This window comes from Athene cunicularia, assembly GCF_003259725.1.
Source record: "Athene cunicularia isolate RWA chromosome 5 unlocalized genomic scaffold, athCun1 chr5_part1, whole genome shotgun sequence".
Lineage (NCBI taxonomy): Eukaryota > Metazoa > Chordata > Aves > Strigiformes > Strigidae > Athene > Athene cunicularia.
Genome location: NW_020799101.1, coordinates 34,593,362 through 34,617,723, shown reverse-complemented (window position 1 = coordinate 34,617,723; position 24,362 = coordinate 34,593,362). Strand labels below are relative to the sequence as shown.

Below are 24,362 nucleotides of genomic sequence, written 5' to 3'. Positions count from 1 at the left end.
AAGGATATTTACCAACAGCTTTTGTACATACTGTCATATAGGTATCCAAAGCATTGGAATGTGGTGTTTTTCTATACTTGGCAGGATCCAAAGTACATGTGCTCTGTTCCTTCCAACATGCTGAGAAAGTGCTTTTAAGAGTCAAACATCATCCTATGAATTATCTGGACCCCAGAACCCGTGGAAATGTGATGGAGAAGACTAGGAAGACATTTTTGAATGAGTATGTTGACAAAATTATTTTAAAGGAGACTAGTTTACATCATGGTTATCTTTCCTCTTTGTTCAAGTATTCCTTATATAGAGTCACACTTGTGGGTGAAGGGTCCTAGGGTCTTGTAACTGAACAATAACTAAAGAACTGTTCTTTCCATCATAAAACTAATAAAAAAACATTTGACAATCAGATAATGTTTCCTCAGGCTACTGCACGTAGCTCCAGATTTTGTACCTACAGGAACGGTACAGGAATTAAAACATTTGACAGATAGGATATTAAAGCTGCTACACCTTGCAAAATACTACATGTATTTGCTACACATTCACCATTGTGTAGCAGATATGCACTCCTCTCCCTAAGTATGCTGTAGATCAAGGAAGAGAGAAGTCTTTTAGAAGGACCTAATCTTCCTTGTTTCTCTAGAAAAAAAACCTTCAAACCCCAAACCTCAACTAAATCATACAGAAACACTACAATGACAGGAAAGTGCTATTTAGAACTCTAGTAAGTAGATCAGGGCCAGAAGCATCCAGCACTGCCTTGCTTGTTGAGGTACAAGAGGACATTGGTATTGACCATTGCAGCAATGGTCTCCAGGACTTGAATTCAAAACATATAGCACATTTTTTGTTGTTGTTCTCTGAGCTCTAGCATTGTGGAGCTCTGCAAGAGCTCACAGGCTGCACAGAAGCTCTCAAACTGAAAAGATAAGCATCCATTAGTCATGCTGGATGGTGGAAGAACATTAAATAGAATAGTGGTGTAAACATCATCACTACCTGGCAGAGTCCTGAACCTTTGGTTTCCAAGAGCTCAGAGAGAAAGTGATACAATAGATCAAAATTCTGGCAGAAATCGTGCAACAGAAGCCTCATAAATGATGCCAGAATTTCTTACATATTTGTGTCTTGCAAAGACAGCGTGATAACTAGATACATGGAACTACAGCAAAGCCAAACAACAGAAATTTTTACTTGGCATTTTGAGTATTTTATAGCAGAACTAATCGCACAGTTTTTTTCTTCCCTGTATAGATTTGCAGCAGCTGTAAGTTAAAATAGCTAGGTCATATGAAAAAAAAAAAAAGAAAAAAAAAAACAAACAAACAAAAAAACCCAAACAAACAAACAAAAAAAAAACCACAAAAAAAACAACCTTTGCCTCTTGCAAAAATAAGGTATTTCTCAATCCTCCTAGTGATACTGAGGCATGTTACAAAAAGTGCAGGTCAGCTTGAGAAGGATTGCAGCGGCTGGAAGTGAAAACCTGACAAAATTATGATGGAGGATGCATACAAAGCTATGACTTCACTTTTACTATAGAAAAATAAATCTGATACAAAATTTAAAGGGTTGTATATATTTAAACTTGCTTACAAAATTATAGTCTAGTACCATATTTTGCAGAGGATGAAAAACTGTTTCATGCCTCCACAGGAATATCAATTACAGGAAGTGAGAAGGTTTGGGTTTTCTTCTGTCTGAAGGCACTTAACAGGAGACTATTCTCCATGTGAGAGGGCAACAAAAGATTTGGAATCTTTGAACATGAATGAATCAGTTTGAAAGGAGAATAAATGTCATGGGCAATTATGGAGGTTCCTTTAGTCCCATGCTGCTGAGCAGAAAACCAGGGAAAAAAATACTAAACCTCACAGGAAGCTATTGCAAAATTCTTCATTGAATACAGAGGAAGATTCTACATGTTGTCTTTTCAAGAAGTAAAATAGGACCCTACGAGGAAACAGAATCCCATAGCCAATATTGGCATGGGAAAGGAAGAGGCCATCATTGTGTGATTAAGTATCTTATCAAGAAAATACTGAATGACTGACATACAAAGAAGAATTTCTCCGATCAGCCAGGCTGCTGAGAAGAAGTGAAGGGGCTGGACGCTCACTGCCCATTTATGACCATGTGTGCTGCTTAAATAAATGAGATTGTGCCAAGGGTGTGCTGAGGACCTCATTTTTTCTATTATAGAATTTGTATATGGGTAACTTCTTGTGAATGTACATACACACAAGTAATTAAAGAAGAATTCCAACTTCTGTTCAGTAATTAACTTTTTTCATGTTCTAAAAATAGGTTCAAGTTGTAAAAATATATGAATACAGAATCTTTTGGTAATGGTGCAATTATGCAAAGCTAGTATTAAACCCTGTAATTCTGAATGAAATGTAAACATAATTTGAAAAGATTACAGGTCATATGCCCCTAATTGAAAATATACTCATACTCTATAATCAAAAGGTTGAGAGAAAGACCTTCTCAATGTCACATCACAATTGCATCTAACATTCTGGCAGGAAATTGTTCATTAAAATCACTTAAGAAACTTGAGGGGTTACTAGGGCCATTTCTTAAGCAACAGATTTAATTGCCATTTCATACAATATACTCAATTAGAAAATGTAACACACCAGTGAATGTAAGATGACTTATAAGTTTATGCCCTTAAACAGTTAAATGTAGATTTTGAAAAAAGTGATTTGACCATCCAAATCAGGGACTTCCATCCTTTACTGAAGTGTCAAAAATAAAACCTGAGCACAAATTAATAGTTTCTTCTGGCAAGAAAAATAGCTAAACACATTTCTTAGTGGCAAAGTTTTTCTTCAGTTACAGAATGAAACATTCACACCATTTTCAATAAAACAGCACAAAACAATTAAAACACACAATTACCACACTGGTAGAATGGAAAAAAAAAAAAAAAAAAAAAAAAAACAAAAAAAAAAAAAAAAAAACAACAAACCACAAAACAAAAAAACAGAACAGACCAAAACTGTTATGCAACTAACATTAATTTTATAAGTAATTAAAAAAAACCTCAAACATTACCTTTCTTTTCAAGGGACCTAAACGTGCTGATTTAGCATCTTGTGCTTTGTAGGTCAACCATAAGGCACTGGCCACATGTTGGACAAAACAGATTGAATCACCATACTTTATTTCTGGGACTCCCATTCCATCCATGTCACGTTTAAGACTAGAATCCTGCTTTTCTTTTAGCTCCTAAAAAGATAAAATACAAGTTGGCTTTTAATCATTGCACTGGAACAGCAAAAACCATTGAATTCTACCCTGAAACACATTCCAACATTGAACAATGTTTATGCTACTGATGTTATGACGATGCAGTTAAATTTCATTTCACATAATTTGTTTGTCCAATTCGTCAGATTCTGATTAAAAATAATTTCAAATCTGAAGCATTATTTTCAGTGAAACAAGAAAAATCAAGTAAAAGCCATGACCATACAAACATATATATTTAAAAAATCTTTAAATATTTAACCTAACCTAATCAATAACTGAGTTCCTGATGTAATTAAAGTTTCAGTTTAGTAGAGTCTGCAGAACTGCATATTAGTAAATTTTTCAAATTTTAGCTTAAATATGAAAAAGAAAAATAAGCAGAAACATATTTTGAAATATGTTAAATATTTTTATGCTAAATAATTTTTTGCTTGTAAATCGTATATGCAGACAAAAAAAGTTTGTTGGAATAATGCCTCTGTTTTGCAACAGCTAGAAAAATAGAAAATATTAATATTTTTAAGTAGTACAATTTGGCTTTTACATTTATTTTACTTTCGCATTGTTTATTTTTTACATTTATTTTAGTTTTCTATTTATCCTCTTTGTAAGAGGAATTGGATGCTTTCAAATATCTTTTAAAGACAGTGCTCAATATTCAGCAGGAACACCCAGTACAATTTTTATGCCCAACCCATTATTATTCATTCATAACCAGAGCATTTTAAGTCTCCAGCACAAAAGCAAGTATCTTTTTGTTTTTCTTCAAAATAAAATAGTTTTCCTTTCAAAATTGAATTCAGGAATAAGAACAGAGTTACACAGCAAAACCTGTAATCGCAAATTATGGATGCATGTACATGTGTGTGATTGAACAAAAAAACTCTAAGTAAATAGAGCAATTAAATTATATCCTTTTTCTATTATTTCAGATGTTGATGTACTTAACCTGAAGTGTAGATGGTTTTTCATTTGTTGCTAAATAAACAAAATATGTTAGACATTGATACACAGGTTAACTTATATATGTAACAGGTTCTCTTATTTCATTTCAGTTTTACAAACAACATCTGTGTAGTAAAGAGAAGTTCTATTTTAACTATATCAATCTACTTTCTTTTATATGGAATTCAACTGTCACATTTCAACAATAATTTTAGCAGAAACAGACAGCATTATAATGCCAAGAAGAAGTAGAATGAAATTACAAGACATTCCTTGGGGATACCATTACAATATCAAGACTATGAGGAAATCATGTCACATCATATTTATGTGGACCGCGCTATCACATACAAAGATGAACTCTTTCAGTACACATTTACGGTGAGGCCATTAAATGAAAAATATAATGAAATAGCAGAAATTCATTAACTGTCAGCAATTAACCATTTGGCTTTACACAGCATCCTGAATATTAAAACATTAAAACATTTTTCTCAAATATTACATCTGCCTCAAGAATCAAACATCAAAGAAATTTCAATGAACGAAAGCATAATGTTGTAACAAGTGATCCTAATTAAGTAACTGTTTTTAAAAAAATGAATGATACTGATCCTTTAGACAACATTAAACATAAAGAAAAACCAAGATTTTTTTGAATTTCAGAAATAAAGCTTTAGAATGATTTTGGGGGCCTGAAAGCTGTTCTCACTTTAAGCAGTACAGCATAAATTCTTCTTCATGATGTTTTGCTTTTTGTGTTCTGTACAGTTTGTCTAGTCATTTGACATCAGTATGCAAAGAAAGGGCATATTTTGTAACAGCTAAAAGGTATAGTCAGATAACATTATCTGGGAGAAGAGGAAAAAATATCTTTTATCTTTATATTTGTATCTATCTTAGCAGCAAAGTATCCAAACACTTTCCCCTTCAAAACGTTCTCTTCCCAACCTATTCTCAGTTTAACTCCCTCAGGCCATGAATGAATCAAATGAAAGAAAACAAATCACATCATGAACCTGGAGGATGTCAGAGGAAAAATAACAGTAACAACAACAAAAAAAAAAAAAAAAAAAAAAAAAAAAAAAAGAAGAAATGAACAAAGGAACTTGAGGGCAAAGCTGTCAAAGATGTAATTTTCACGAGCTATTTAATATACTAGAGGAAGGGCAATATTTAGAAAAAGAGAGACTTCATAAAATTATAGATTCCTACGTGATAGAAGGCAAGTGAGGAATGACAGTGTGAACAGGACAAATAAACCCAACTGTCTTTACAATGTTTTTTCAACAGTCTTCTTGTAAAAACACAGTAGAGAAAACTCTTGATATCTGAATGGCTTGTTTATGTACCCTTAAGAACGGTAAGACAACCTGACTGCTGAACTCTTGCTAATCTAACCTACATAAGCTAATTAAAATTGTATCTTTCGGTGTTGCACACTACTACTGCATTAAAAGTACTGCCACAGGCTACCCCAATTTCCCTAAAGAAAAATATCTAAAGGTCTAGAAATATAAGAGCAGAGGACTGATATACTAAGCATACATATCTTGCTAGTGGGCTTACTGTACTTGGTATGCTTTGCTGTATGCACTTCTACACCTCAGTAGGCAAAGGGGGAAAAAAAGAAAAAAGTGTTTTTAATTTATCTTCTGTCTCCTCCCATATAAAAGGAGTAAAACAAATAGCTTAATACTGTATTTGAAATGCAGTGCTTACTGGGAAATAGTAATTATAAAATATGAACTTAACAAATAAATACTTGAACTTTTAGAGACAATTGTAGGTAAATGACTGTGTTATACTTATCTACTTATACCAAAAACAAACTTTGTGATTACTACTAAACTATTACAACGTTCTAGTGCCATGTTGAGCCCCTAAGATAGCTACATGCTGGCAGTAATATTAAAATGATATCAAATCCTTCTGCATGAGTCATCTGTGACTTTTGAATGTGTCAGAATGTTACTTACTCAGAATATACCAATAACTTCTTCATTGTCAATTGTAGATACCATCAGGAAAATAAAATATTAAATCTCAAATATTAATCCTGGGTTTCAACAATTTTTAAATAAACAAACATTATTAAATATGCTCTTGTTCTTCACTGTGTTTATTCTCAAATAATTTTATAGGCAGAAGCAAAGTTCTGCTCAGCAGAGTGTTCTGAGCCAAGTTCTGTTTGGAATGAGAACATCCCATTTCAAAACAGGATTCCATCTGCTGTAGGGAAACTGCTGCCTCTTGGTCACAAGACATTACAGAACTGTTGCCTTAAAATATAAAGGCTGACATTTTAAAACTTTGTTAAAAGTAAATGCCATATTAAACTCAAGTAAAAGCATAATTCTGGGGGGTCTCCATCAATTTCTAATGCTTGTAAGCTTAGTTTGCAGTAAATTACAGCAAATAGACATATACTGCATATGCTGTTTTCACTGAAATCATCACCATAATGTTATTTAGCATATTCTTTTGCTTTTTTAAAAGCTCCCTTCCATTATTGTTTATGTAAGGACATATTAAGGAAAACACTAATTTTAACTTTTTAAATTTTAACTTTTTAAATTTTAGAATTTAACAACCTATTTTGATTCCCAGTGTTACCCAGCAAAAGAAAAAAAAAAAAAAAAAAAAAAAAAACATTATGAATGCAACCACCAGTTTTGAAAAGCAAGGAAAACACAAGACTGCTGAAGTGGTATGTAAAAATACTGAGGATGAGGGTGTGCTTTTTCAACAAGAGGGTCTCTATAACAACTGTTGGAAAAATAAGTTATATGTTACAGGCTCCTGTGTAGCCTTGGGGATTTGATATATGGCACACAGCTCTGCCTACTGACAAAGATAATCTCTTTTTTCCACAAAAACATTTTTGCTGTCTTCCAAACTGGAGAGAATACCTCAATGGAGAAATGTTTTATTTCCTTTTGGATACTTCTGAGCAATCTAGTCCAAATTCAGTGTTGACCACACCTGGAGCAGAAAGCCAGACTAGATGACTCCCCAAGGTCCTTTCCAATCAGAATTATTCTATGACTCTAAAGGACAAGTGTGCTGTAAATAGCCAGGTATTCCAGCACTCTAAGGATCTGTACACAGATGCATAGAAGGTATTAGACATTTATCTTGAAATTTCCCTTAATGCATGTCATATTAAGGACCAGGCAAGTGAAAATATTTCTTCACTGAAAAAGTGAACAAGAGAAAACAAAGGTTTACAAATACATACGTGCAGAAATTAAGAAAATCACACTTGCACATATCTAGTCTAACTATTCTACAGTTCTTTTTACCCTCAATCTGTATGCAGTCAGCACTTGTCTTTAAGAGTCCTTTCCATCTTACAGTCCAGATCAATTTTTGAGGTTTATTTGCTTCCAAAACCTCACCCTTCTTTCTGCAGGAAAAGTTAATACTGCTTGTTCCCCTCACCTTTGAAAACACTAAAGTGTCTACCCATAGGCCAGTGTAGCTCTCCCCTGCCTAGACAATAATCAACTATTCTTATTCTTGGCAAATTTATAACAAATTTATAACAAGCAAATTTATAACCTGTTGTGACATAAAAATATTCTTTACTATATAGGGCAGCACAAATCCTAGGATGATGAGACACTGAACTTTTATTTCAGATAAAAATGTACATTAACTGTATTATGTATAAACACATTACAAGAGATGAGTGCATTACACAGTCATTATTGACTTCTGCATAATTAATTACTACTGTACTTCACCTTAGTCGTTTTGTGGATTGTAACCAATTTCACTAATGTGCCTAGTATAGAGCACGTCTATTCAGTGTAACAAATTATTTATTTTATGAGTATGCATACATAAACATAAAGTTCATACACTTAAAATTTATACATTTATATGCATAGAATAAAATATTAAGAAATAGCAGGACATCTGGTGTCCAAGTAGGCAGTGAGTACATTATAAGAATTTGAGCAGAATTTTAAACTAGTAGCTGCAGCATTCCTGGCATACTCACCATCCTTACCAGGGTGCCATGATTTGCCAAAAATGGGGAAAAATTATAGCTGTAATAAATGCCCCTGCACAACATCATATGCACAATCTACACTGCATAGCCTTTACACTGAAGAAAACAACAAACATTATTTGGTGAGCATCCAGAAATCTAAGGAAATTTCCTGGTAGTTTTTCAACTGCTTTAACTGCTTAAAATAAAAATTCTTGGCATGTCATATGCAGACACACTAATAAAATAAACAATGTTATTTTAAACATGCTGAAAAGAAGTATTTGCTTTATTATTCTAACATAAATCTAGCATCTGTCAAGACCCTTAATGCTAGATTTTATATAGTATATATCTAACTTTAAAGATTCTTTTTCACTGCCCTTTACAGGACCATACAGCATTCAGAATTCCATGGAATATTTAACTTCTCATACTTAATAAAAAACTCTATTGCAGCAGGTATTGCAAATATTTATAAGTAATATAATGCAAGTACGTATAATGAAAGCATGTTCCTTTTACAAAAACTTTTCATCATCTTCCATGTAAAAACCTTTCACTTTCTGGAAAAAAATTTATTCCTTTCACCTATCTCCATAATCATTCTTCATTCTCTCTCACTGTTTGTCTCAGATGGAAATGATGAAAAAGCTGGTAGCATGCAATTAGGAGCTCACTAGAGCCCAGTTTGAAAACATATGGTTTAGAAATCACTGGCTACGTTTTTCTTGTGATTCACCTATCAACACACGGCACAAAGAATAGCAAGGGCAGAATTTAGACCAACTGAACTGAATTCAACTGAATTCCATTATGACAGATAGAGCTGGAAAGAATAACATTCTAATGAGATTGTGTCCAACTATAATGATTCTATAATGATTCAAGCATTCACATTAAACCACTGTATCATGCATTGTATTAGTTTCAGTCTTGGTTTTTTTAACCTATTTACAGTTTAGTTTACTCTAAAGTTTATTTGTGATCCTTATCTTCCCTGAAGTAAACCTCTGTTACTCTCAACTCAGGTTGTTTACATCTGTATTTAAATGCATAATCCCTGTCAATTGCTTCAATTTAGAAGATTAAAAATAAAGTCATTGAACCAACTCAAATCTAGTATTTGAGACCTCCACATTTAAGACAAATTGGCGTTGATGTTATTTACCTTTGATGCTCTAAAGCAAAAGGCAGTAGATGTTGTGTCTGACTTTTCTCTGTCTAACATTGCAAGTCCTTCATCTTCATTCAGAGCCAAGTACTTTCCTGTTGTAATATGACGAAGACGGAAAGGCTGTCCCCATCTCATGTTACTTCCACTCCAGCTAAATTAATAAATTATAAAAAATAATTTATGAAGCAAGCAAAACTAATATTTCTATTTTGGGCTTTAAAGGATGTTCAGAAAATAGAACGTGCTATATATATTTCTTTGTTCTTTTGATTTCAGTATTAAAACACTGCATTAAAACAGATACAAAACAATATATTTGCAAAGGGAACCTTGGAAATGAGTATAGCTTTAATTTTCTTGTTACTATACCGTGTCTCTGTCTTATTAGGGTGCTACATATGATGTCCATAGAAAGATCCTACATGTTTTTGAAAAATACTAAAGTGTAAATTAACTACTGTATTTCAGTTAACTGCCTAAACAAATAAATCAAACCTAAGGACTCAACATTCCAAAGAACTATCCTGCATTTCTGTTGCTATATGAGGGTACTTCATTTGCAATCACAAACACACCAAGAGTAAAACAAACATACAGTTCAGAAGGCCATCAAAATTAAAACATGTATACCCTTATGGCATATATTGAAATTTCATTTGCAACAAGTTAACAGATAACTAATCACCTAGGAGGGAGATACAGTCTAGGAAAAAAAAAAAAAAAAAACACAACAAAAAAGAGAAGACACCCATGAGGGTTATTACTGTTCCAATTTCCACCCATGCTTCTAAAATTCCAAGTGAAAAACTAGGAAAGCATTTTACTTTTGGACAGAAGCAATGTCTCTAACAGATACATCTCATAGGCAACACTTCTTTTGATATGGGACACGAACAAACAAAAAGCCTTAAAATACTGACATTCCCCATATGATTATATGGAAGATTGCTTTTTATTATTGACAGTGAACATACTAACATATAGCATATAGCAGGACAAAAATATTACTCATGTTCTGCCTTAAGGGTCTGTAACAATGAATTTGCTGTTAACAAGAGTTGCTAGCAAAAAAGGTCAAAAAATATCAGCACCTTATTCGAAGAGGTTCTATACTCCACAAAGACCTTGCTCGAACACCAGCTCCTCCGGTTTCATAAAGTACTTTCCTACAGAAAAGATTTAGAAGATCATCTTCTTGTGTTTATTTGTGCTACATAGTATTTATAACTTACTCTTCTGTAAACCATATAGGACTCACTTCTCCTTAGCTGAACAGATGGAGTTGAATGGACAAAAGATTCCTACTCATCAGTGAGAGCACAATACACAATCTGAATATCTCAGGGAAGTTAGGCTAAATTTCCATTAAGCTATTCTCTCTCAGGACTTGATAAAATACATTGCCTTCAAAGTGGCTAAAAAACTTTTGCTGGTACTTAATCAGTCACAAAAATACATAATTCATACAGTTCCCAAGAGAATAATCTAAATTGTTAATGCTCTTAAATACATATAAACACAACATCAAAATAAGTATACACATTGCATACTTTAATGATTATCTGAATGAATACAACATCAGAGACTTAATTCCTAGAATTACTCATAACATTCTTATTAAAAGACAAAACGGTGGTGATAGAACAAAAATGTTGTATTATAATCCTTACGAAATAGATAATACAGATAAAATTATATATTAGTTTTAGGAAACAGAGAAATAAAAAACAGGAAGTGAAGGGATTCAGCCTTTGATATAATCTAGTTTTCTTGAATTACTAGCTGGGTTTAGTGACATGTTTTGGTGGTGAAACTAACATTCTACTCAATAATCCAATACAAATACACATTATAGTGGATTAGTCCTGTTCGCAGGGATACATACAAGAAAGTTTTTCATCTTTCAGTAATCATTCGTGTTTTGTTATCTAAGTGTTTGAATTTGTATAACCTTTCTCATATATAATGGATATAGGAAATACAATACATTCTTTTTGATCTCCTTTACCTCTTCTTGGCCCAACTCAACCATTCCTTCACTGAAGGAATACCATAGATATGTGTTTGTTCACCTTTTAAATTTCTTCTTTAAATTCACTTCTTAAATTCCTATACTACTTGAACTCTCAAAACCTTTCCTAGCTTTTCTCTGTGAAACATTGTACTAGCATTAGTGACCTGTTCTTACAGTAACAAAACTACAGGTAAAAGAGAATTGCTGCTTTTACACAACATCATCAATATAACACTTTCTTCATCTGTTTGATTCCACCCATCTTATTCTGAGATTTTGCCAAGCCTGTCTTTTTGATGTTCAATATATCCATCCCATGTATTTTTGCTTGGCCTGTAATATAAAATCTTAAGATTCTTGGCAGCAAATAGTCACTGAGTGAATTGTTAAGAAGCATTCTCTACAGAAACCTTCAGAAAATTTTCTGTTCTATGAAAAATTATCAACTCTTGTCTAATTTAGCCAATTTAATAGTCCTAACAGAATGCATAGAACTGATTAAACAAAGAGATGGAAATAAACACAATAAACTTTTTCTACAGCTCATTTTCTATTGCTATTTGGTGGTTTTTATGTATTCATTTCATTTAGTATAAGGTAAAAATGACTTCTACAACTATGACACAGTACAAACTTGGCCTTATGTCTATTATGTAGCTCACAAAACCAAAAGATAGGACAACTCCAAACCATCAACCATAGCACATCATATCACTATCACACATTTGAAAATGTTCAATAGAGCATCCACACTATTCTGTTTTAGGAATATAAATATATAGATTTCGGGGGAAAAAAAAAAAAAAAAAAAAAGCTTTAATTTTACCCTGTTATTTACATAGTTGTATAAAATGGAAATAGAACTTCCAAATATATATTAAGAACAACAATTATTTTTGGTTTTAACTATATCTGACTTCAAGATAAGTAATAGCCATAGCAAAGTACAGCATTTCTGAACATACTGAAAAGGCTTGACACCTATTCTAGCCTTATAAAGACTAGTTATTTATAAAATTAGTCTGAATATGTTATCTGTTCCACACAAGGTATCTAGATCCTAATATTTTCATTAGTACTTTTATACTAGGTGTGCACATTTTCACACTTAGCGCAAACTTCCTATTTATTTTCTATACATACATGAAGAGAACAGCAATAAAAAAAAAAAAAATTCATCAAGTGAAATTTTCTGACATTAAGCTTCGTTTTTCTTTTGGCTTTGAAGACATTTTTACTCCACAGAAATGTAAAAATAGAAAATTTAGAATGGAAAACTTTACTTGACATAAATGAATGTTACTTGTGCTGTCATATTACCTAAAGCACAACTTATCTGCCACAAGGGATATATAAATCTTATTAATTAGGTTTTTTAATGGTGGGGGTTTTGTGTATCAAAATTATTAGCTTGCTGTGCTTTTGGTTATCAGCAACATGCAAAGTTAAATTCAAATAATAAATCAACATGATAGATAATGTAGATTTAAGTTTAATACAGAAGTGATAATCTAGCTAATATGATTTCATTATCTTAACCTATTAATCACATTTGAGTACTTGCAAAATGGTGTGAAATACATATAATATGAAAGGCATTGTAGAGGCTGAACTTTCAGATTTTTTTAGGGATTTTTTTTTTTAATTACCATCTTCCCTGCTAATGTTTGCTTACCTCTGCTTATAGTAGTACCTTTTAAAGACAAACAACATAAAGGCTGAAATCTCTATGGAAATCAATTATTTGAATTTCAGCAGTAACAGAACTCATGACTGATCTTCTGTTTAGTAGGTCTAAACCTCTTGTAACAATATGACTGCCTAATTAAAGATTGATGTAAAGAGTGTTTAACCTCAAATTCAACTGACAATCAACAATCTATTTCTTTTTTGAGAGAAGGAAATGGATAAAAATGCACCATCACTTACCTGTGCTGTGAATCATTTTGTTCTGTAGATGGAATTGTCAAACACTCATCATGGCCATGGAAAAAACGTACTACGTGCCCACCAAGAAGATATCCTGTAGAAAAGCACATTTATTTACTAACTTCAACATTAGCAATATGAAAATAACACCCTAAAAAAAAAAATTTAAGACGGAGGTGAAATCTGTTTTCAAAATTTTCACATACCTGAAATTAACCAGGAAGAAAAAAATTTAGTATGACAACTTATTATTTTTTATTACCTTTTCCAGTTCAAAATATTTCTTCTGAAAACGAAGACAAAAAGAAATCATTTTCTTAATATTTAAAAATCAAATTAGGATTCTGGGACAGAAAAGGAAAATAAAAAGTCCTGCAACAATTACTGCTTTGAAAATTGAATGCCTTAGGTAACAGCCAAACCAAATATATAATCCTACATTTTCCTTCCCCTTAATACAATTTAAATGTACCCAATACAAAATAATTTAGTGAGTTCATCAGTTTGTTCTGACATTTATAATTTGTGTCAAAATCAAAACTGCACATCAGCAGCAGGAGACAGAGGACAGAAAAACACTTAGCAGTTCTGAATATTAAGTTTAATGGAAGCTAACTTTCCAACCCATTTAACACAAAGACTACAGGTCAAAACCAGGCACTTTGCCTCACAGAAAAAAAAAGAAAAGAAAAAAATGGTGTAGGAGGAGAGTGATTCATCAGAACCTCAGTCCAAATTGTTCTGACCTTGTAAGTGAAATTAATGCCTTTTAAAAGAACAAACACACATAAAGAAGGAAGGGTAGAAAGAAACTTTCATACTGTGTGGCCAATTCAATATAAATTTGTAAATTAGGAAAACAGTAACTGGCAATTATCCTGTTGCCAGTTAATACAAAGGTCAAAGCAAAGAAAGAATGAAAAAAAAAAAAAAACCAACAAACCCACCCAAACTTTCCTTATATTTATGTTCTGTCAAAAGCACTTCAAACATCACAAAAGTATGTTGTCTGACTTCAGTCCCATTTTAGACTCAGAAGATCCCACATTCTCAGTCTGTCCATTCAACTTGAGCTAGACTGCTAGGTCTTTTCATATAGGATGATCCCTCATGTAAACTGTTTTGAGAAGTATATATACAGCTAAACCTACGCCTAAGAAGTTGGGAAAAAACTGACACACTGAAAACCTAATTCTCTGCTTACCCCACCCAATTCTTTTTTTTTTTTTTTTTTTTTTTTTTTTTTAATTACACAGTTTTGGACCATGTGTCCAATTCTGAACTACACAGTACAAGGCTTTCAAGTACAGCAAAGGGCCCCTGAGAAGATTAAGAGACTGGTGCATCTCACACTTGAGAAAAAGTTGAGAGAAATGGGACTGTTTGACCTGGAAAAGACGAGGCTCTGCAGGGATCTGATCAATGTAAAGAGGACAGAGTCAGAGTCTCTTCAGTGGTACCCAGTGACAGGATCAGAGGCAACAAGCACAAACTGAAACACAGGAGGGTCCATCTGAACATCAGGAAACACTTTTTCACTGTGAGTGTCCATGAGCACTGGCACAGGGCTCCCAGAGACGTAGTGGAGTCTCCATCCTTGGAGATATTCTGAAGCCGTCTGGACTCGGTCTTGGGCAACCAGCTCCAGGTGAACCTGCTTGAGCAGTGGACTGAACCAGATGCCTTCCAACCTCTAATTAGGTAAGCTCTTAGCAAATTTATCTGCCAAATCCCTGCTGTTACAGAAATCTAAAATATACCACTGATCTTCCATGGTCCCTCTGTGTAGCTCATTATGTTTGTATATGTTACAAGTTTTTAATTTTACTACAGGATGGCTGTTCTGTTTGCTTGGTTGTTGTTTTACCTGTAAAACCTGAGAATGCAGAGACTTTTTCCAGAGTTAACCTCTATTCTATTTATGACCTATGACTGCAGGGGACCAGACAGCCATTTATAAATATATGGCTCCGCCATAATACACTTCTTGCAACAGAAAGCAATCAGAAAGTATTACAAGGAAAATCCACATCCCATATGCCCTTACAATGAAAACCTATAAACACTCTGAGACAGGTTTCTTACGGGCCAGAGCACAGAAACACTGTGGGATGCTGATTTAAACCACTTGGGGTTAGAAGACCCCAACCATAGTTCAAATAAGCCTAGTCACTGTTAGTCTTTAGCACCAGGGTAGTCTTATCAAAACTTAATATAGCTGATCCCATGGAAATGCAACATCTTTCTCAGGCCCTTACAGCTCCATTTCCCCCTATGATTCTGTATATTACTACATCATAAGGGATTAGTTTTAGGGCCAAGTGACACAAAATTACTTAAAGACATTTATGATTCATGAACGTGGAGGGCTGATACTTTGAACAGAGAACAGCAGAGGTAAAGCACAATGCTTGTTATGACAGTGTTAATGACAGAGTATGGCATTGAAATAAGGAGCAATATTGAGCAGATGAGCCTTTCATTACAGAACACCACATTTCTCAAACAGAATAAGGGGATGCCTCTCAAACATGGTTGTGAAGTGCAGTCAAGTACCTAGAAGGTAATCCTGACCCTTTAAGGCTGGATTTAAGGATTTAAGGCTGATTAAGAGGATGTGTTTAGAGAGTTCATATTCATTGACTATTACAGAGAGACCATAAGGAAGCACAGATGTGAGATCCAGAAAGGATATTAAGCAAATAATAAAAAAAAAAAACAACTAAGAGATGGAAATAGAAATGATGAGAAGCCTGTTTTCAATTTCACATGTACCTTTATCTCTCTTTTCTAATCACTGTGACAGGGTGATTGAAGATCACAAAATCTAAGTTTACCGGCTTTAGCTATTCCACAGCTCCTACTCCCCAAAATTAAATTGAAGACAATAAACTCATCTATTGCTCTCTCTCAGTCTTCATTTGCGACTTTTTATGCTTTGCTGTTCTAAAGTTACAGCACTTGCTTAGCTTTTCTTCAGTTAATCTGGTTGATGTATCTGTATTTCCCCATTTTCCCTTCTGTTATGCTTCTCGCCTATGCTCAATTTCTTTATTTTCATTAAATTCTTTGGTCTGATGTTGAGAGTGGGATTTTTTTTTTTCATTTTCACTCTTTATGAAAAACAATACAAATACTAAAACATTTCTAAATAAATAAAATTACAAACCTTCTGTAATATTGCTTCCTGAGCATGTAGGATGTACATTCCATAACGTCTGCATAAAGGAAGCATCTACCTGAATACTTCCATTTGATATGGAGAGATGCTGAAATAAGATGAGAGTAACAGGAAAGAGTGAAATTTCTGCACTTAAAAATATTTAGGATATTAATTTCTCAACAAAATGGAAATACATAATTAAGTAAACACACAAATATTATTTAAAAATTAGTAGTTGCTTGTTTTTAAAATGAACTCTTTTCTATATCTAACCAGCAGGCTCCAGCTGCAGCTTAAAAATCTTCCACAGTTACAGAAATAAAAACTTCCCAAGATGGAGAATGCTTAAGTACACCTCAGGATAAAGGCATGGAAACAGTCTTGGTCGGGGGTGGGGGGGAAACTTTCACTAAGAAAAAAGAAGTGCATTACAACAAGGCATTAATTCCTAGAGTAGAACAAATTTATTCATAAGCCATTTTCCCCAACCCCTCACGGCACTTTGTATTTTTCCCACCATATGTCCACTTGTTAAACAAACCAACCTACCAGGTATCTTTCAGAGGACACACTGACCAGGATAAGATCATCACCTATTCGAACTTTTTCTCCTTCTGACCTTTGTTTAGAAGCAGGGTGTATTGTCCACCAGCATGCCTCACCTAAAGGACACAGATACTTATCAAGGGTGTACAAAACAGACAACTCCCAAGAAATTTAAGGATATCTTTATACAACATTGAAACAACATAATAAAGAATTGTGTCTTAGAAGACATTCACTTTATAAAACCATATCATTCCTCTTTTCAATATTTTTTTTTTTCTTGAAACTTTGTCAACCAGTCTTTGTCATCACTGAAGCTGGTACTTCTCTCCATGTTTCTTCAGAGCAACTAACCACTTACAAAACACTGCTCAGAACTGCCCTCTGTTCAAGACTCTCACTGCCAGTAAATTGCTGACATCTACCTCAGTCTTAATTATCACCTTTTGTGTCTTCTTTTGCTTAATGTTCATATTTAATTTACAATCTTCTGTCTCATTCCCACTCCAAGCTACATTTATGCTGTAGAATACAGAATTTTGAAACAAATACTCTGTAACTTTACAATATTGCTACACTACAGATATCAGTTCTGGGAGCAGTTCCATTAGCACTACAGACCATATGACCACAGCATAGTCAAGCGTAAGGGTGATTACCACAGAACATTTCACACACATTAAATGTAAGATTCTAATTACTTTGTGCGTGTACACACACAGTTCTGGGAAGATCACCTAATTCATTCCACAGTTTCATACCCTTCAGAGTTTAGCTAAAACCATGAAGAAAATGCATTGAATACAGTTTTCTCACTGGGCAGTGCAAAGTAGAAAACTACACCAAGACAAAATTGGTAGCATAAGACAAAGCACAAAAATCCTATTTGATCAACTAAGAAACTTCATGTAAAAGCTCCTTAAAACAAAATTTGAAGGTTATGAAATTGATTATAAAAAAGACAACAAATAAAAATTAATATCCCTAAAAGTGTAAAGTGTTGATCTTTAAGAGATAATAATTTTAAATATCCAGTGGCTTTTTACTCAGTACCTGCCACGTGACGAATACTTCCTGCAGCTGAATTTGATTCAATAGGACAGTCTCATGAGTGGGGGAGTAGGGCAAGGGAAGTGATAGTAAGGTGTTCAGTTTATGAGGTTTACAAGCATGCAGGAGTTATGAAAATCCTCTGTGCAGAAACACAACTAAGCATTCCTTTTATGTGTTGCTTTTTATATCTTACCTATGTGTACAATGATCGTCTTGTATATGTACAGTTAAGCAAATACCAATATGAGACAACTACAGATGTTTGTAACAAAACCTCATGGGCACAGACAGACACATGCACAATAACTCTGAAAAAAACCCTATAAAATTATAAAGACATATTTCACTGAAATTGTTTTCAGAGAGATAGAACACATACATTCCCTTTTATCAACATGCCTAAAGAAAATGGTCTCCATCTAAGGCAGCAACCAAAGATACAATCGAGTAACAGGCTTCTAATATCCGAGACCATCTTCTGTATGGCTATGAACAACTGAAAGACAAGCTCACTTATTCAAAACAGATAAACAGAGATATGTAGATAATCAGAGCCACTTGAAAAGGAAGTTTCAAAGATCATGGTGCACAAACATTTTAACACCTGCACTGGCAGTGCATTTTCATTATCAATCAGTCCATTTTGATTTTCATTTATTTTCAAAATAATGAAAAGAACAACAGAAAGCACAGGAATATGTTAACACAACTGGCATTTCTTTGTTTGAAGCTTCACAGTAATGAGGTGTGCTACTTAGATTTTCTCTTCAAGGAGTATGTCTGGGCCTGTGTACTACAGGGTCACCTGTTATTTTCTGATAAGTAGTCATCACTTTCACTAACCATTAACATTATGTATACAGCAGCACGTAAACCTATTTGTGGCTCTTTGTGGCTGAGCTGTTTTTAAATTCATTTAACATAGCTCCCAGTGGCATCTCATAATTTATATGTGAATCCACGGAAGAACAATTTTTTTAAACTATATTTCTGTCAGCAGCATTGCTACTGGCAGTACTCCCAGAAATCTATTAATTAGATTTTAAAACTTTCTAGCCATTTCTTGTTTGTGTCGTGTCTCTTTCACTCTGTCCCATTATTATTTTACTCCATTTTATGCTTTTATTTCTCTTCAGCTCTTTTAGCAATGTGCTCATTACATTTTTTCTGGTTTCCTGCATTACAGTTTGCATGGTTATTTTATTGCATGGTTACAATATGTATTGTGAATGCACCCATGCATTGCCATACTCTAATTCTATTGAAAGTGCCAAACTATACATATAGAAAAGAAATGTATCATATTTATTTTATTCAATAGAAATTTTTTACTTTGACCATTATCACCAATGTTACTGCAGTTGTGGTAACTCAGTTGAATTGCAAGGCACTCTCACATTCTTACACAAAGTCAGTTAATTTACTGAAGGTCATCAGTATTAACAGTTATCATTTACTTTCAGTCATCTTATTTCTAATGAACACATAAACATGACATTCATAAGCTTACTGTGACATTAATCTCAATGCCTCTTCTAAAAACAGAAATGTGTGACACGTTTTCCTTTAAAAATAACTTGTCATACCTGCTGCATTTTCTCGTAATCCAACATCAAATGCAAGTTTATCTGTCTGGGATCTTGATGATGTTAAACATGTCAAATACTGCAAAACAGTGAAGTTATTGAAAACAAATAACCAACAGTATCTGTTAACACACATGTCAAATTAATATATTCACATTACTCCACCTTACTATCAGCCTGTGTTTATTTTTTTTAAATTAGTTAAGCATGATGATGTTACTTGTATACAAGCTCTTCCTGAATTTAAAACATCAAAATCTTTTTCCACTGCAGCACATTATTTCTCTGCAATTTATCTCCTGCCTTCTAAAGTTTCACATAGTTCATCAGACAGGAACAGCTAAGCATCTTATTAAAGCTTTAGTGTAATATTTGTTTCATGAAAACATAGCAAACATACCAAAAGGCAGTAATCATACTTGCAACTCTGGTATATCAAGGAAACTACAATTTTTATGGTTCATAAACATAAGTAACAGAGTGTAAAGACTAATGTAGAGTCTTCTAGTGCAGGAAAAAGGAGGGAAGATGTTGTCTTGACTTCTTATTTCTTCAATCTCCTAATAGGTATACCTGCACGGGCCCTAATAAGTCAAAGATTCAGAACAGTTAAAATTTTCCAGTATGTTTCCACAATGTAGCAAAACAAAATTTATACCTTAGCCTGAATATAACGTGTTGTGGGAATAGCCTCTGGGAGCTATGGGATGCTAGAAGGAACACCTTATCTTATATTTGATGGAAAAAATAACATCACAACAAATTCATTTGCAATAGCAGCAACTTGATAATGGAATTATCATTAAAATGGACTCCTTAAGGACACAGAGATAATCTATGCCTAAAGGAGCTTTTCAGCTATATTTGAATGAAATGGATTGAAGAATCTGAATTTAACATATAAAGGCCACTTCCATTGTGTTGTGATATCATAAGCTATTCAAATTTTTCTATCTAGTGCAGAAGTTAGAAAGTTCTTCCAAATTTATATATAGTTTTTATTTTGATAAAAAGACATGTATTTGAATTTCACATGACTCATTCTGTGCAAGTGGTCTTTCACTTACCATTTCACTAAACGAATGTCGAAGTAGTATAGCATGGCCATACAGCAGGGTTCTGTGACCACCCCCTTGAGCTGCCTACAGAACATGACAGAAGGTCAGAACACCACTGGACTGCATGGACTACAGTCGGAATTATGTAACATGAAGAGCTACTAGATTTCAAGTAACAAGTGCAAATATTCAAGCAAACTATTAAATCATAAAATCATAAACTGGTTTGCATTCTAGGGACCTTAAAGATCACCTAGTTCCAACCCCCCTGCTATGTGCACTAGACCAGTTTGCCAGGCCCGCCCAACCTGGCCTTGAGCACTGCCAGGGAGGGGGCAGCCACAGCTGTTCTGGGCAACCTGTGCCAGGGCCTCACCACCCTCACAGGGAAGAATTTCTTCCTTATATCTAATCTAAATCTACCCTCTTTCAGTTTAAAGCCGTTACCCCTTGTCCTGTCCCTACACTCCCTGATCAAGAGTCCCCCCCCAGCTTTCCTGTACCCCCTTTAAGTACTGGAAGGCTGCTATAAGGTCTCCCCGGAGCCTTCTCTTCTCCAGGCTGAACACCCCAACTCTCTCAGCCTGTCCTCACAGGGGAGGTGCTCCAGCCCCCTGATCATCTTCATGACCTCCTCTGGACCCACTTGAGCAGGTCCATGTCCTTCTTATGTTGGGGCCTCCAGAGCTGGACACTGCAGGGGGGGTCTCATGAGAAGTGTCTGCTAGGCAAGAACCATAATAATGAAGAAGTTACAGCAATAACCAAATATGTGTCAAGAGATCTAATCTTGTTCTTGGTCAAAGACTCTTACTGTGACCTAATCTTGACTATAAGTAAAACTAAAAAATTTTTAAAAAATATGTTTTAAATTAGATACTACTTACCTTTCTTATAAACTTCTCAGAGGCATTAAAAAAATAATAACAAAATAAGTATATATACACATAGAAAAACTGAAATCTGTAAGAGGAAAAACGCACCTATTGTCCAGAATAGTTTAAGCACATACTAAGGATATCTACTTTCTAGGATCTATGTCGTCTTAAACATTTACCAGATTCATTAAAGAAATTGCATCCATAATTTCAACTATGCACAGTTACTCATTTCGAATATGGAAATCTATGACAAGATCAGGGAGAGGAAAACAAGATTTTTCCATACTCTTCCTATAGAGAATTTAACACACATCTTGTGAGCTCTTCTTGTGACCAGAAAAAAATAAATTCCAAGAGAAGAATCATAACAGGAAAGTTACCTATGGAACAACAGACAACAAGCTTTATAAGTTTGCAAGTCTGCCCCTCTCAGCCTTTTTCTTCATCTACCATCTTATTTCCTAGTTATTTATATATAACAAGCCTATTCAATCTTAAATAAATAATATGATCAAAAAATTAAATTCTTGATTTATTGTGGTGCTTTCCACTAAAACTGAGGGGATTTTTTTGTAGATCCTTGATTCCAGATTGTATGAAACACATTTTTAGTAAAGTGATCTCCAAATTTTGCAGAATTATGGCTATCATGATTAAAGTTAACACTAATTATACTATAGCAGGCAACATTATACTTCTTTTTTTTTTTTTTACCTCTCAGTCCAGATAATAATATTTGCACCCAGTCAGTTTTGAGTAATAAGAAACGTTCTAACATCAGGATCCTCGTAAGTTAGAAATTGCTCATTTAAGAATATCTAACTTCTCATGTAATTGCTTGAAACTGTTCTCACACACACACAGAGGTTTTGTTTCCATTTAAAAGAGCATTTACTTTATGGTCTTCTTGTTTCAGGTATAAGTAAGCAATCATTAAACATGAAATATCATTCCCCAAAATATAACTTTAAAATAGGGATCATCTCTAGTACATTACACGTTGCTAGAAAGGACTGCCATTAAGGTCAGTTCTCTTCTTTGGATTCATGTGGAAGGGACCAAGATAATTAAAGGTAGTTCCAGGAACTCAAATAATGGTTATACACATGCAGGCAAATGATTTTGCACTCTATGAACAACACAATAGTCAAATTAACAAATAGGTCAAAAGGTTAACAAGTTATGTACAAATTGTGGTCCACAGAACACCAACCTAAAAAACACCAAGCTGAGGAAACTACTACATTCTGTAGTTTGATATATAGAGTACTTAATAATAATTCAAAGGATTAAAAATGAAATGTTATTTGTCTAAACAGAAGGAATAAAAATCTAAAAGCAATTCAGCAGAGGTTTTGTTACAACTGCAATAAAATAAAAATCATACTCCTATTCTTCTAGCTACTAACAAAATCATTAACAAAGAGGGATTTGGGACCTGTTATGCTGGAACTTAATGCTGTTAACAGATAGTAGGCAGTCTTATTTTATGTAGTAAATTTTATTGAGAAATTTATCAGAATTGTATGGATACTATGTGTAATCTCTTTCACAATATGAACCATATAATTATATAAAATTTCTCAGTACTCCCAGTAGTAAATTAAAAAAAAACCCAAACTCCTGGATAGTGATTTTTGGACCTACATAGAAAAATGTGTTAGATTACTGGAAAAAATTGGAGACAATAAAAAAATAAACCAAGGAACAACAAAACCCCCAAATCGGATATGCTATGTTCTTCCTCTAGAAAAATCTGAAATTAACAACGGGACTCTATTACAAACTAAATTTAATACGGAAAGCAAACCATTCAATGGAATGATAGGCTGGTGGAACCAATAAAAGATTAATGTTGATTATATGAGGTCAATTTCTATTCTTAGTGACCTTTGTATTGAGAACAGAGTGTAAATGAACATTTTAAGATGTGCATTCCTACATTTCATGCTGTCATTTTCGTCTACATATATAACAACAATTAAAAGACAGCATTTTTTGTATTATTCATCTCAAAAAATAGATTTTTCTGAAATCTGCTTTAGAAATTATACATTACCAGATCAATTTTCTTTCATGGTGCTAAAGGTAGTGCCTCATAATACAAAATATTTAACTTGACTGATAGTTACAACATATGTCTCAGAATCAGTTAATTATAACTTGAAAAATAAGCCATCCATTTTACCAATAGCTTGTTGACAGAAGCTAATTAAAAATCCACCTTCTCTGAATGTAACAAATCCCTGTGATCCAGAAAGGAAGTTTCTTGTGTTATTGTTCAGGCTTTCATTTTTTATTTCATCCTTGCTATTTATATGAACTGCTGTGTTCTTATAACAATTTCCCCAAAGAATGGTAGCCAGCTTCAAAATAAATGAAGGGCAAGACAGTTTCAAAATAAATATGGCTATATTTTCCTTTTTTTATTGTCCACTGCCCTCAAAGCAACAGTATGACCTTTTTTACTGAAAAAAAATCTTCATCCTCTACTGCCAAACCCAAGTATAAATATACACGTATTATTAGTAATCTCAGATTAAATCAGGCTAAATTTTTGAGTGAACATTTTGGAAATACTAAAAACTGTGTTATTGCTTAGGAGCCCGGCAAGTTTTTAAATCACCCTTATTTTCAGCAAATGCTTTTTTTACTAAGGGTTCAACTTTCTAAAAAGCAATGTAATTGCAAAAATCAAAAATTATACTTTAAACTGAAGAAAACAGTGGAAAACAAGAGGTCAAAACCA

The 24,362-nt window shown here is 33.7% G+C and overlaps 1 protein-coding gene across 1 annotated transcript in view; it reads right to left on the bottom strand.

Annotated features, from left to right (window-relative positions):
• Window positions 1-24,362, bottom strand: part of RYR3 (ryanodine receptor 3) — a 242,309-nt gene that overhangs the window by 155,133 nt on the left and 62,814 nt on the right. Inside the window, exons 4-12 of the mRNA XM_026848909.1 lie at window positions 21,620-21,631; window positions 20,742-20,816; window positions 19,675-19,753; window positions 17,039-17,151; window positions 16,496-16,595; window positions 13,327-13,420; window positions 10,475-10,549; window positions 9,378-9,534; window positions 3,064-3,237 (exon numbers count right to left, since the gene is read on the bottom strand). Coding sequence (XP_026704710.1) covers window positions 3,064-3,237; window positions 9,378-9,534; window positions 10,475-10,549; window positions 13,327-13,420; window positions 16,496-16,595; window positions 17,039-17,151; window positions 19,675-19,753; window positions 20,742-20,816; window positions 21,620-21,631 — 879 coding nt within the window. The remainder of the gene's footprint in view (window positions 1-3,063; window positions 3,238-9,377; window positions 9,535-10,474; window positions 10,550-13,326; window positions 13,421-16,495; window positions 16,596-17,038; window positions 17,152-19,674; window positions 19,754-20,741; window positions 20,817-21,619; window positions 21,632-24,362) is intronic.